Source organism: Calypte anna, chromosome 3 (genome assembly GCF_003957555.1).
Source record: "Calypte anna isolate BGI_N300 chromosome 3, bCalAnn1_v1.p, whole genome shotgun sequence".
Lineage (NCBI taxonomy): Eukaryota > Metazoa > Chordata > Aves > Apodiformes > Trochilidae > Calypte > Calypte anna.
In genome coordinates this window covers 8,155,378-8,170,147 of record NC_044246.1, presented here as the reverse complement: position 1 = coordinate 8,170,147, position 14,770 = coordinate 8,155,378, and the positions used below count along the sequence as shown (strand labels likewise).

Below are 14,770 nucleotides of genomic sequence, written 5' to 3'. Positions count from 1 at the left end.
GATTCAAACCACAGGCATTAGATACAAGAGTGGGACATTATTATTTAGTTAGTGACATAAAATGGTGAAGAAGGACAGAAAACAATCTGCCATCTGCTGTTGATAGGAGCTATAAACAGAATAGACAGAAAGTTTTGATGGACCTGAGAACTTAGAAGAGGCAGACAGTTTTTATATTGGCTGCTGAAATGGATCTAAGTGTTTTGAAACTGAGAATGAGATATTATTTCCAGGTTTAGAAGAGAAGATGAATTGTTGAAGTTTCAAGTTAAGATAAAGGCAGACAATAAGGAGAGCACAAAAGGAACCAGGACAAGAGGAATTGGATTTAATTAAGAGCTTTGGCTTAACTGTGGCCAAGTCCATCTGCATGGTCCAGCAGATGTTTTTAATATGGCTGTAGACATACCTGGGAAATATCAGAGGCAAAGGATACAGTCAGCAATGTAGGCTTCTGACTTTAGGGGATATAAATAAATGAACAGAGAGGTTGATACTTTGACTAACCAACTCGTCTCACTAGTTAATTAAATTCTTATTTTGAAAACATTTTGGATTTACTGTCACAGTAAAATCCAGAAGCTTCTATTAAAAAGAATATAAAATAAAAGAGGGTCATACTGAAAAGAGGAAGTGATGCTAGAGCTAATTACAATTTCTAATGGCTTTTTAAGGCCCTCCATCAGAAGCTCACAAAAATGTTGCTGCATTGGAGCAAATTTCGGAAAATGAGCTGTTTGGTTGAGAATCTGGGTTAATGGTTGTTTTATTTATATATTTTTATCTTTTGATAAAAAAATCAGACACCAGGGGCAGTGACAATATTGTTAAAACACACCCCAATTTAATTAAAGGAATTTTGAGGACTAAATACTAATAATTTGGTTTTAGGTGAGTAAATAAATATCTTCTGGGTTTTTTGCAGGTGTCCTAGTCCCTAGCTGCTTTATTTCTCACCTTCCTGGCTACAGTGCTGTTACAGAGACTTTACATTTAAAACATAATCTATGAATATTAATCTGAATTTTACTTTAAAAAAAGAGATTCTTTTAGGCAATCAAAGAGATAGAAGAGTGAGGGATGTCATCAGTCCAAAAGGGCAGTGCAGCAGTGCACTACAGGAGTGGGAGACATGAAAAAAGAACAATATTACTGTGAAACCATGAAAGTGTAGTTGTAGAAAAAGAGCATGATTTGGGGATCAGAACTATCACTGTGATGGTCTGAAATAAAGGAAAGGAACCAAGGTTTCATGTGTAGAGAGCATTTCCATTAAAAAGCACTGCTCTTTTATAAAAGTCAATCCTGCAGGTGGTTACAGAGGCTCCAGAAGATTTATACCATAGTCTAAGAGACAGACAAATGCTTGAAAGTCATCATGGCTGTTATTTTTGATCAGCTGTCTGGCTTGTGTCCTTAATGTTTTCCTGCATTTTCAGAGTGAGATGATGCTTAGAGATGAATGAGAGAAAGTAGAGATTGGGAGAGGATTTTTTTCAAGTAATTTACCTGATCTTCAGTTTTCTTTTGAGAGTCAGTTAGGAGAAAAGTTTTGATATCTCACTGATCATTTTCCATTCCAATATTTATGTAACTGTAGTTTCACTGTGTATTTATTTTCTCTTATTTTCCTTGTATTTTAGTCTAACATGGAGTGCAATCTCAATCATTTCTGTAACTTCCAGTTGCTACTTTATGGAGCATGCAGCTAGAAAGAACATGACTGAGCTTCAGCTGTCAGCACTACAGCCTGCAGAGACATTCCTGAAATAAATTTAATCTTAGAAGTTCAGATACCAATCACGGTAAAACCATGGAAATGTGTGTCAGGGAGAGCTCTACAAACTCACTTGAGATCCTGGACAGCAGACTTAGGATAAAATCAATGGTATTAGTTTTAAGGTATAGCCAGTACCTAACACATCTCAGAGATTAATATCATTGACATACAGTGCTGCATTTCTCTTTTTATAGCAGAGTAAACTTACCTTTAAAGCCTTCCTTTTCTTTCCACATGCCTAGAAAGTGTACAATTTTCTTAATTTTGAACCTTTTATCAATAACAGACTATGGAACTGAGAAAATGGGTCAGGAGGATTAAGTCAAAAAGCAGTAACAAATCAAACTAAATCAGGGAAGTCAGGTCCTTCCAAGCAAAAGAAATTAAGAACCCCCTCTTATTTGACAAAAAATGTCATGCTTCTGATTATTGTCTCTATAAAAAAGCTCATGGCTTTCCTGAATTATTATCTCTGTTTAAAACTCATAATCTTACACTTGTTATAAGGGACAAACAGGTACTAAACCAGTAAATCCTTTGAAAATTCTCAACCCCACATCACACATGGTATGAACAGGGCAGCTGCAGCTAGTGAGCAGGTACAGCTCCAATCTTTCTACTGCCAATGATTCACTTTTCTTCCTTACACATTGATGTGGTTTAAATTAAATCCACAGCAAAGGCCTGTTAGGTACTTAAGATTCAGATTAATTCAGAAGATAATGAGGGAAGTATCCTTTGCTTCTGAAGGTCATCTGGATTCTTTCTAACTGTAATAAGGTGAAAGAAACTTTTCCTCTGAAAGCCAAATGAGCAACCGTGTTATTTAACAGTTACAGAAATTATCTGGGGTGGGTGTGTCTGGTAAGGACAGAAACAATATTAAGGACAGGTGTGGTTTAAGGATAATGCACTGGTGATGCAAAGTTCAGAAACATGTGTGAGTCCTGCATTTGGGGGTTTCATGCCCTAGTTTCCCAGTAGCAAACTAGGAAAATGTGATCTTTAATTTTCGTTAAACATTGTCACACATCACACAACTCTTGCCTCTCTATTTAGTATTTTTATGTGAATGTATCTCTATTAATCTTATTTTATCTGTTTATAGTTTAAAATTATATTTTAGTTGGACTGAACACGACCCTTACCATCTGAGCCAGTAGTTAAAATTACCAGGCATCTAGTGTTGGGCAGCAATATTTGTTATTTCTTCTCAGTTTTCTTTTCTTTCATTGCTTTTGGTTTTTAATGACTTTTCCACCCTGTCCTTCAAGATAAAAACTCAGAAAAAGAATGAATTTAACTTAGCTAAGGAGGAACAGTCCTTCATTCCACACTTTGCATAAATCCTGTGCTTTTTGGGGCCAGTCACTTGTTTTTCCAGGAAATGTTTCTGTCTGCTTTATCATAACATTTTCGGTAACATCTTTAAACATCTCCAGGAAACAAATCTAAATCATGTGATCCAACTTCTGTAGTGATGTGTACATTAAACAGGTGGCTTTGCATGTGTCTAATTTATTAGTATTATCTTTCTTGATTTTTTTTTTCTCCTGTTCCAAGCAGGTCCTTGATTTGTACAGCCACTGGGATTCCTTGTGTGTCTGATACTGCTTAGGGAAGGTCTGAAGTCTAGTTTGAGCAGACTAATAGATAGAAACAGGAAAACTGGCACAGCATAGGTTCTAGTTTGGAAAGATGCTGAAAATCTTTGAAAAGTTAAGTGATCCTAAATTCCATGCTAAGTGACACTTCCCATCTCTTAGTTTGAAATCCACCTGAATTTTCCCATGCTGCAAACATAATTAAGTCACGATCAAATTAATAGATCATCTCTCATTTGTCTGATTGTCTTTGAACTTCATTTGTCTTGTCCTGACAAGAGAAACAACTCATAGCTAAACTTTTATCCATTAATTTCATCTCCATGCCATGTTTTGATTAAGCAGTGGAATTATTGCTATTTAGATAAGACAGTGATCTTCAAATAAATCCTTGAATACAGCATATATTGATTTCAGTAACTGGTCCAAAAGGCAAGTTTTCTGTTCTTCATGTGGGGCTGTTTATAGTGGGTTAAACTTTTTACTTAAATGCCTATCCCTGTCTCTGCATTTTATCAAGAATTTGTTATTCCTGCATCAATAGCTTTGTTGTGGATGACACAATCAGGTTTATTGCTCGTTTATTTCAATTTAATGAGTCTGGAGCTTTATATTTATCTCTGTTCCTTAATGAGTAAAAATTAAATTATCTAATGAGGATATATATTGGGCATTTAAATGCATTCTATGCTGTTCTATGCAGCCTGTATAATTCTCTTCAACAGAAGAGAATATTTAATCTTAACAAAGCTTTTATTAATTCTTGCCTATTAAGACACATCCTTTGTAAGAAGCAGTTCAATAAGATTTAACATTGAACATTCTATGGTCTTAAATGCCTGCTCAATGAACAAATAAGGAATAATTATTTATTATTTAAATAACAATAATTCATCTAAACCACAGATGTAAAAATAATATAATAAAAATAATATAGTAATTAAAATAAGAAATAATAATTGTTTAAAATAATAATGAAAAAAGTATCTGGTATCATCAATTTCAACTGTGGGACAAAGACTATATTAATTCCCTGCAATAAGAATACTCACCCAAATTAATTTAGAGCTTGTAATTATTGGGTTATGCTACATTTCTGATAGATGGGGCATAAGCTGCAAAATTTATTAAAGAAAAAAATTAAAACATCCATCACTTGTTTCCTAATAATTAAACTCATCATAATATTTTTCTTCTTTCTTCAGACATCTGCTGATTTACTGGGGATCTTGTCACTAAAGATATTGTCAAGCAAAGTCCCAATGCTTACACACTTGATTTCTCTGAGTTCTTTTCAAAGAACTGCTGAACTGAGTGGAAATTGTAATTAAGCCATAGACTTTTGAAGAGGCTACTAAAGTTTATTAGAGTGTTTCAGATAAGGTACACCTAGGTGATTATAAATTAAACCCATGATTAAGTGCTTCAGTTATAAGTAACAAGAGATTTTTCCAGCCAAAAGAAAGAGGTTTTAGTAGCCCAAGCCCTGTAATCACTGCTTTGGCTTTACTGCCTTGGGTGGTGCAGCAATGAGCTCCCCCCTCCAAGCAGCATCTATACACATTCCTCCAAAATTTTATGGCAGCTATGGCTACTGAGTTTATTTTTCCATCACAGTTGAGGTTGATTGATCTAATATTTATAAAGTGAGCTACTTTTTAAAAAAAAAGCTTTTATGTCCTGTGAGATAATCACCAGGAAAAGAGTTTTCTGAAATTTCCAAAGCGTTGTGAATGTGCAGCCCTCCCCTGTCTTGACCCTAAGATAACATCTGGTTTTCAAAATCCTTTTAAAAGGCCAGAGCACTTGTACTCAGCACATTTGAAATGTTTCTCTGAGACACTTCTATTGCACCAGAAAAGTTGTAAATGCTACAGCTCTTCTACTGCAAAACCTGTTTACTCAGTGATCCTGAAGTGCATAAAATGGGGTTAAATCCCAGAATATATAAATAACCTCTGCCTAAACCTCAACATTTCTGTATAAGCCTTAGCAGGCTCTGCACTCTCCAATAACATCCCTTGCTAGGAAATAAAAAAAATTGGTGCATTGCAGGAGAATATAACCTGTGTTTTGCTCTGTGAGAGCCTCTGTTTTAGCAATTACTGACAACTTACTCAATTAAAAATGTTAATGTCTTCTTTGATGCTAGACTTTGATGAGAAGAAAAGATAACAAAACCACAACTTTTCCCCATAACCAGAATCAAGATAGGTATTCCTACAACAAATAACTCCTTTGGTGTTTATCTTTCAGCTGAATACCACTGGAATTTTTTTCTTTCCTCATTTCTTTTTTATAATCTTTCATGCCCTTATTTTCCTCATGATTTTTAACAATTCACTATTTAGATAACTACACAAATAAACTGGAATATAAATACTCCATATAAGGATAAACTCTGATATTTTCCTTATCATGCACTGCCTAGTTAGCTTTCTTTGCCTACTTTGAAGTGAGGGATATGAATAATGACAGCTGAGGGCTAGTAAACTCCTTTCTCATAAAAGTGACAGAATTGCAGACTAGATTTCTGCAGAAGGCAATGCTAACATTTCATGCTCAGGAAATTTCAAATTTTGAGCTTCCTGAATAGTGAATAGTCTGAATAGTCTTCCTGAATTGTGATAGTCTGCTATTACAAATAATGTAAAAGGCAACTTTCAGTCTCTGCCTTGTCTTTATGTTTATGTATCACTTTATTTTTTCCAAGTGGAAGCCAAGATCTATCATGCTTATATCCACATCCATTACTTAAATTTGTAATGTTTAATTTTTGAAAGCCTGGAGATCTTGAAATTTAGTCTGTTGACATCAAATTACCAAGTTACCCATACTTGCAAAACAAATAATTTTCTGCATTTTTAGCTTAAGAGGCTGTGAAATTACATTTCCTTAAATTACCACCAGGTTTGCTTGCATGGGTTGAGTACACAGCACAGGCTGGCAGAGAACAGGGGCAGCAGTAATGGAGCAACCACCAGTGTTGTGAGAAGGCAGGGTGAGGAATTTCACATTGCTGTGAGTACTCGGCTGGAATGTTCTGTAAGGTGGTTTATTTGAATTTCACTCACTGCCATTTGTGAAGATCATAGGATTCACCAGAGAAATGTAGGTTGAGGAAGACATCTGGAGGTTCTCTAGTCCAACCTCCTGCTCAAAGGAGTGCTAACTTCTAACTTGAGGAACATTTTCCAGGCCCTGGGTTAAACAAGCTTTGAAAATAACCAAGGATGGAGGTTTCACAGCCTCTCTTAAAAAAACTTGTCCTTTATTCTGAAGAATATTTCTTTATAATTAACAGGAATTTCCTTCACTGCAATTTCTGATTATTGTCTCCTGTCTGGAATAGGTCTAGCTCTGCAAAACTCCTTTAGGCAGCAGAAAAGAACCATTATCTCTCCCCTTTTGCAGGCAGAAAGAAAAATCTGTTCCTTTGTTGGACTTTTCTGTTTTGAATCTATTTCCCATGTTGTTTCCATAGCCCCAAACCAGTCTTGGTATTCCTGATGTATCATGATGACGAGTAGAAAGAAATAACCACGTCTTTTGCCTGCTGGCTATGCTACTGCTAATTCATCTGGGTCTGTGGTTTGTCTGCATTGCTGCAAGGATTTGCTGCTGACTCATGTTCAGCTTCTCCCTCAGATCATTTTCTAGAGAGCAGCAATACAGACAGACACTTCCAGGCCTATTGCAATGCATGAGCCTATTCCCTCCCACATCCATGGGTGTATTTTTCGCAGAGACAAGAAAAATTCTGGTTATTCTGGCTTTAAGTAGATTCACAGTTAAAGTGCCATATATTTTAAGAAAGGAAAAAAAAAAAAACCTATCAAAACTTATACTGAAGTATATGATTTTATTTTCTGGTGACTATTTCACACTTATTAGAACTACAAGTAAATCAGAACAAAAAGGTTGTTACACAAAAAGATGGTGATAGCAATTGATTCTGGCTATGTAGCCAGGCAATGAAAAGGGCCACTGGAGTGGGCAACTTTGTACATCAAACTATAAGTATTAGGTCTTCTGCACTATTTGGATGGAAGTGTACCAGGCTAAAGCATCCTATTCCATATAAACAATTCTCCCAGAGAGCTGCAACAGATGTCAAAAGAATTAATTCACTGTTAGCATTATTACAAGGGCTTAATTAATTAATTCACTGTTGCCACAGTTATCAGGCAAAGATTATTAATATCAAGTGGATTTTTCTTAACTAAGCATACTCTCAAGTGGTTGTTGTTTTCAGTTGTTTACTGTAGCCAGATCCAATCTTGAAAGTTCTTGGACCTGGAATTGTTGGACCTCCTTGCCTGGCAGCAGAAGCTTCTTTCTTCCCTTGTTTTTCTTGGCAGAATCCTATTATGCAGCCTCCTAGACAGCATCAGTGCAAAGTTGTACTGCTTGGAATTCATACTAATGAGATTATCCAATAATTGAATTAGGGATTAAAAAATCTTTTGTATGAGTTTTGTTGTTTGTTTTTTAATATATATATTTATCTGCATTCCTTTATCTCAGTAGTGAATTTATCTTGACTGGACTGACATATCCTTTGCTGTAAATGAATACAACGGCATTTGTACTTTAGATAAGAGCATGCTAACAGATGGATGAAAAAAGACTGTTTTCTTTGAATATGTCAGTTTTTCAGCCAGCTATTTAAAAACAGATGAGGGCCAAATTCTACCCTGAGTATGATCTTGCTATACGATACACAAGGTCACAAGACTTTCCAATGTGTGTGTAGAGGGGAACTGTTTTCATACAGAATATTAATCCTGAAAGAAATAAGCATTCTATTTACACATATGGAAGAGGTTTCAAGTCTTCCAGGAAATCTGTTTGAAAACTATTTACAGTATTAGTATGCAAATTGTATACTACACGCTGAATGGGAATCTTGCAGCTAGAGCACTCTGACAGGCATCTCACTATTTGAACTATGGAAGTCCAGTTTAAAAAGCAACACAAAAAGAAAACACAGCTGGATGTAATTGTATCCAAACACATACTTATTATGTTAATGGAGGCATATGAATAAAATGAAATGTTGTCCAGCAAAGTTTTCCCACAAAGATTCTGATTTATTTTAGTAAAATGTTCAAATAATGCAAGCTTTTGTGTTTGGTTTAATGGAAAAGATGTTTGATATTTATTCCTAAAAACTGACAAATGGAGCGTGACAACACCAGAGAAACAATCAATCTCATCTCATATCAAGTATCATTTTAATAAATACTCTTCAGTTGAGAAGAAAACATGAATTGTGGCCCCGATTACATTAGGTACTTCCAGTGATATAATGTAAATCAAATTATGAGAACACTATTGAATAGTGGTAGTGATATATGTGTTAAACTCCAGTTTTTACTTCAGGTTGTCAGATTAATCAGACACCCTCTAGCTGCCTTTCCTTTTGCATTCCTGACACTTCCCTGCTGCTTCTCTCCTGTGGGATTCCATCCAGTCCTTGGTCCCACTGCTGCCTACACGGGTGCCCCTGCTGCAGTTTGTCACAGCAGCTTTGCCTCAGCACTGGAGGTTTCAAACAGGTGTCAGTAAGAATCCACAAGATGCTGTAGAAGTTCAGTGCTGATCTCTTTCCAACACCAGTATCTTTGCCTTTGTTCCAGTCCTATGAATCCCCCAGGATTTCTTGTGTTCCTTATGTCAATCTGCACAGCTCCAGTGTGGAAGTAACCTGGGCAGGGTGCTGGATATGCTCACATCAATTTACTGCTGATGGACTTGAGATCTTTGAAAATAAATGGCTTTGGATGAGGTTTATGCCTTTTTTTCTTTTTTTTTTTCCTCTCTTTTTTTCCCCCCTCTCCTATTTTAGGACATGCTTTTAACAAACTATAAATGAAAACTAAATAAACAGCAATTTGTGCCTTATCTAAGTGTGTCTGCTATTTAAATGGCTGTTTTCAAGGGCTGTGTGTATTGTTAAAAGCCCATGTCTTCTCTACTGCCAGCTGCTACCATAATCCTAGAGCAGATGCTTTGTTTTCTTTTTCACTTTATATCTCAGCATATTGCCCTCTGAAATTACTTTCTGCCTTTGAATTGATCACCATGCTGAATGTTGTGTTTTTCAACCTTCAATGTCTTTGAAAGTTGGAAGTTATTCTGAGTTAAAAAGTTAAAATTTTTGTTAATTTACCAGTTTAGCTCCATAGGCATTTCAGGTGCAGTCTTGAGAATTTTATCTAAATGCCTATTTTTATTCTTAGTGCTGTGGAACTGTTAGTACTGCAGCTGTAATATGATCAAACACAGATTAACGTATTACTTTAAACTAAAAACTTCTTTATTAATTTAAAAATCATATTGGACTAAAAAATCAGGTTGTTAGAATATTTTCCAGAAGCAAAGTACCAGTGGGCCGTTTAATGAAATGTATTTGTTTCTTAGCTCTGCCTGTGTAAGGGTTTTCAATCTTCTGTATGTGAAAATTTACAGCCACATAAAGCATTAAATTATGATAAGAAAACAAAGCTTTTCTCATTAGTGTGATAGTAAATCCAGCTCTACATCTAGCTACTCTCATTAAAAAAGCAAAACAAAACAAAACAAAAACCACAACATACTTTTAGTAAAAGCTGCTCCTGGTAGAGAGCAGATTTTGTATTTCCCACAGTCAGTGGCAAATGTAATCCCTCTACAATCAATAGATAAAACTCACCTGAGAGCATGACACTTATTATTAGTTGTTTCCAGCTTGGATAAAGAATGGATTTTTGCACAGAGTTCATACTAAAAGGGAAGAGTTAAAGGAAGATGAATTAGGGGAATTGGAGGACTTGTGTCCTTTGGGATGCTACAGAGCTGTGAGGATGAATCTTTCAAGTAAAATCAGAATACTGGTGGGGTTTTCTCTTTTTGTTTCTGAAGAAACAAGTCCCATTTTGGCAATTTTTTTTTTCATCTTAAAGAAAAAGTCTATTAAAAAATGACCCAAACCCAGATGCTCTTGAAGGGACCTGGTTCCCTTGGGTATTGTGCAATTTTATTTATTTTGTCTCATTAGTTGAACTGTGCTTCTTAGCTGGAGAGCTGGAAGGCACATTGTTTGGCTTCCTTGACAACAGCAAAGCAGAAACACAGGATTTGTTTCTGTTACTTTGAGAATTTATCTGAAATTCATGATGCCATGAGCCCTAAGCATGTGGTCATCAGTGTCTCACTCCAAAAATTACCAATAGTAATTTAATTTGAATTATTACCTTTTTGTGCTACGAGTGTGTCTTACATGCACTTGGATATTTTCTGCTCTGCTGTACATTGATTTCAGTACTTTCAGCATAAAGATACACAGTAAAACTTGTCCTAAAAACCATTGTAATGCCCAGCATACAAGGCTGAATAACAAGAGAATCTCTTTTACAACAAAGAGACAAAATGATATTTGAGTTGCTTCCTTAGACTCAGTGGTATTTAGGTTTTAGGCACTTTTGCAGAAGGACCCCAAGTTGTTTTATGCCTTAGTTATTTATTTCTTAGCCTTACAAACTGAAGAGGAGTATCTCAGTAAAAATAGTATAGAGTTCCTCTGCAGATGTTATCCTTGTACTTTCCTCTCTTTTTCTTTTAATAGCCTGGATGTGTAAACACTACTGAAGTGGATATAAAAAAATCTTCAAGAATGAGAAATCCACATAAAACAAGAAAGGTAAGTGCTGCTATTATATCAAAAGGAGGAAGTGGAGGTAATTTATAGCATTAAGTTCTGAACTTTTATAAAGCAATTTTTTTCTTACAGCTGCAAAGAACAAATACACAAATGTATTCTATTATTTCATAAGCTCTTAATGAATTAACATCAATTTGCTAGTACAAAGTAAATACCATTGCATAAGAAAGGCTTTGGAGAGTTACACAGACAATATGAAAATAAAATCCATTTTTACATTCTTTATCAATGTTGTTTAGTAGTTTGAATAAAATATAAAATATTTCAGTCAGTAATTCAAGAAAAAAAATTAAAGATGTAGTATAAACTGAAACAGCAGTTCTTGTGCAGGTCTTAATGAAAAGGGTACCTATAACCTACAATTATGCCCTAAGCAGGGGCATTGTATGGGAAATCAACTTCATTTAAATTAGGACCCAGACATGAGCAATGCAAATTCTCTAGGGAAGTACAGATGGACTGAAACCATGCTTTCTTTCAAATCCTTTGTATCATAACTATGTAGCTTGACTTCAACTTTAAAGTACTGCCTTTGAGGTGTATTTTCATATCAACCCATGGAGGAATATGTTTTAAAAGGGAAGTGGATTCAGGGAAAGTTTATTAGCTTATTTATGGTACTGAAAGCTCCAGATTATCATAATTTACCAAGAAGTAATTGCAAACCTGGGTGTTGTCCAAATAATACATTGTGATAGTCTACCTTTCAGGATACTGTTTCTTCTTTTTCTTACTGGACATCTCCACTTAGTCTAATAGATGCCTTTTAGTGTCCTCCCCCATGTTTACTATACTGTTAATACATAATAAAAGTAGATCCTCTGAGGTATGTCATGAAATTGTCAGGCTTTGGGAGCATTAGTTTTTCACCATTGTGTAGAAACTCAATTTGATCTGCCTACATGGCTTTTTTTCATTTTCTTTAGAAAAAGATTAGCTTGGCCAACTTGTTGAACACATTATACTAAAACATCAGAGTTAGTGTCAGTATGTGTAGCAAACATTGCCTGAGAGCAACTAACATTGTTCTTTTTTTGTGTGTAGTCTGTCTATGGCTTACAAAATGACATTCGAAGTCACAGCCCTACCCACACACCAGCACCAGAGACAAAGCCACCCACAGAAGATGAACTGCACCAAGAGGTTTGCAAAATAACTGCAAACATGTACTTTGAAATGAACTTTTTAGGAAAGTAGGGATTAAACAAACAAAAAAATAACGGGGAAGTATGTTCAGAACAGATCTAGTAATGTTTAGTAAATCTTTGTTGCAGAATATATGGATTCAGGTATGTAAATTCTATTAAAGCCAATGAAACAAAGACAAAAGCTGACTTTTTTGTGTTCTGTATTAAACAGTTAAAGATGATTAGCAGTAGCCCAATTAATGGGTTTGCTGCAAAGCTAAGCCCATCAGCCCCCTTAGCAGAACACAGCTCACTCTTCCTTTCAACATTGGTTTGAGGGTATACTCACCCCTCTGTTTATGCATTCATGGGTTTACTTACTACTCATGCTTCTTTAATCTTGCCTGAGATGTTAGAATTGGTAGAAGGTAAATGTTTGAAGAGCTAGTTGTTCTCTTAAAAAACAAAACAAAACAAAGAAAAAATCCTATTAAGAAAAAAAAAAGGCTAAAAAAAAAATAATTGGATTTCTATTGATGAACCTCAAGGGAAAATGTTATATTGGTTCTTTTTTTTTTTTTTTTTTTTTTTTTGTCTGTATAATATTTTCTCTTTGAAGGAAAGTTCCATTTAGTTTGGAAACTCAAGATATATTTCTCTTTTGTGCACTAGGATAAATGAAGGTTAAATCACAGCCCTCATAAAAAATTATGGAAATAAAGTCAAGCTATGAATTGCTCATAACTTTTTTTGCCTTCTTTTCTTGCAGATTAAGCACTGGCAAATGCAATTAGACAGACATAGATTAAAAATGTCAAAAGTTGCAGAGAGGTAAGTATATTGTCACATCTTCTGGTTTTTTTAATTAGACTGACACCTGTTGGGAAACTGTCATTATGAAGTAGCTTCAAAGAAAGAGACAAGAGGGCTCAGGTGTCACTGAAATAACTGATGAGAATTTAAGTGTGAAGTATGAAGCTCTTGAATTACTGAAGATGGACCAGATATTCCATTATATGATTCTGAGAGGCTCAAGAGTCAGTAAAAGATACTCTGTCCAAGAGGCTCTGATCTCTCTCCAGTTTCACCTTGCAGCAGGAGGAAGGCTTAAATAAAAGTAGGTCTGGGATGAATTTGGGGTTTTGGTATTTCAAATGAGCAACCACTGATGAAGAAAGGGAGCTGGTGGGCCAAGGTGGCTGAGGAACTCTGTGCTGGCACAAAAGGAGGCTGAGCTTACTTTGAATCAGATAAATCTTTCTCCAAATAAGAACAAAATTTGTCCCCAGGAAGGGAGTAGAAAGTGAATTAAACAGGAAGAGCCTCTGAAAGCCTAACTACACCTTAGGTAAAGAAGAACTAGAGGGAAGGAAAGATTGGGCTTAAACATCAAAACAGAGATGCTGGAAAATGCAGAAACTTTAGCTACATGAGAGTTAGTAAAAAAAGAAAAGCCAAACTGAAATGGTTCTTTATCCTCTCATATACATTTATTCATGTTTGTCTGCTTATATATGAATATGTGTGTATGAATGTAAAACAATCACATATATTTATAAAGAGAACACATAAAGAATTTGTTTGCTGAGCAGTAAAAATGGAATACAGACTAAATATAATATAAATAGGAATGAAAATTTTTCCTCACTTGTCAATAATTATTCAATAGTTATGAGGCAAAAGAGAACATGGAAAGTGACAATAAGGGCGTGGGAGATTTAAATTGCCAGAATACAAGCAATGTGTTTAGTGTGTTCAACTGAGCCAGACAAATTCATGAATACTAAATAATTTTGGGAGGAAATATGGGTATTTTGGGAAAGCAATAAACTTAGGAGTTGTGCTATTTGATTAGGAAATAATAAAAATATTAACTGTATTTAAACTGAAAAAAAAGAAGGATTCCTAGCAGCTGCAGGGCCAGTAAGTATGACTTGAATAACATGCAGTGTTTTGGAACCGATTTTTGTGAATAAAACTGTAGGGTTATAAAATATGTTCCTTTATGAAAGAAAATATGCATGGAAGAGGTTATTTGATTTAATTTCTTAGTGCCTAAAGGAGTCCTAAAAGGAGCTGTGTGGCAGTAGTAAGGAACGCTTGAGTTTATATCAGGTCTTGACAAGACCTGAGCCATCCCTCCTTTTTCAGGCATCCACTTTTAAAAGGTTTGAACTCTTTAGCCTGAGACTGTAGCTGATTTCTGAGTTTGTACACATCTGGTTACTATGGCTCAGCTGAGCCAAGGTAACTTATTAACTGGCATAACCTGATCAGCTTTCCTTGCCTCCTGACATGACAATGTTTGATGCTTTTGTTTTCCTAGTCTGTTAGCTTATACAGAGCAGTACGTGGAATATGATCCTTTTCTTGTGCCCCCTGATCCCTCAAACCCTTGGATATCAGATGACACCACTTTCTGGGAACTGGAGACAAGGTATATAATTTGATTTCTTCTTTTGGGGTTAGGGGGTGGAAGAGGCTTTTCTTGAAATGGGAAGATTTCAGACAGAGGTATTGCAGGAAAATACTGAGGCAAAAGGGCAATGCCAAA

General features: G+C 35.4%; 1 protein-coding gene across 5 annotated transcripts in view; it reads left to right on the top strand.

Annotated features, from left to right (window-relative positions):
* RGS7 (regulator of G protein signaling 7) overlaps positions 1–14,770 on the top strand; it is a 212,212-nt gene that overhangs the window by 160,404 nt on the left and 37,038 nt on the right. For all 5 annotated transcript variants that reach the window (XM_008493995.2, XM_030447138.1, XM_030447141.1 and 2 more), the window contains 4 exons: positions 10,994–11,068; positions 12,134–12,232; positions 12,986–13,047; positions 14,543–14,653. In XM_008493995.2, the coding sequence (XP_008492217.1) occupies positions 10,994–11,068; positions 12,134–12,232; positions 12,986–13,047; positions 14,543–14,653 (347 nt within the window). The remainder of the gene's footprint in view (positions 1–10,993; positions 11,069–12,133; positions 12,233–12,985; positions 13,048–14,542; positions 14,654–14,770) is intronic.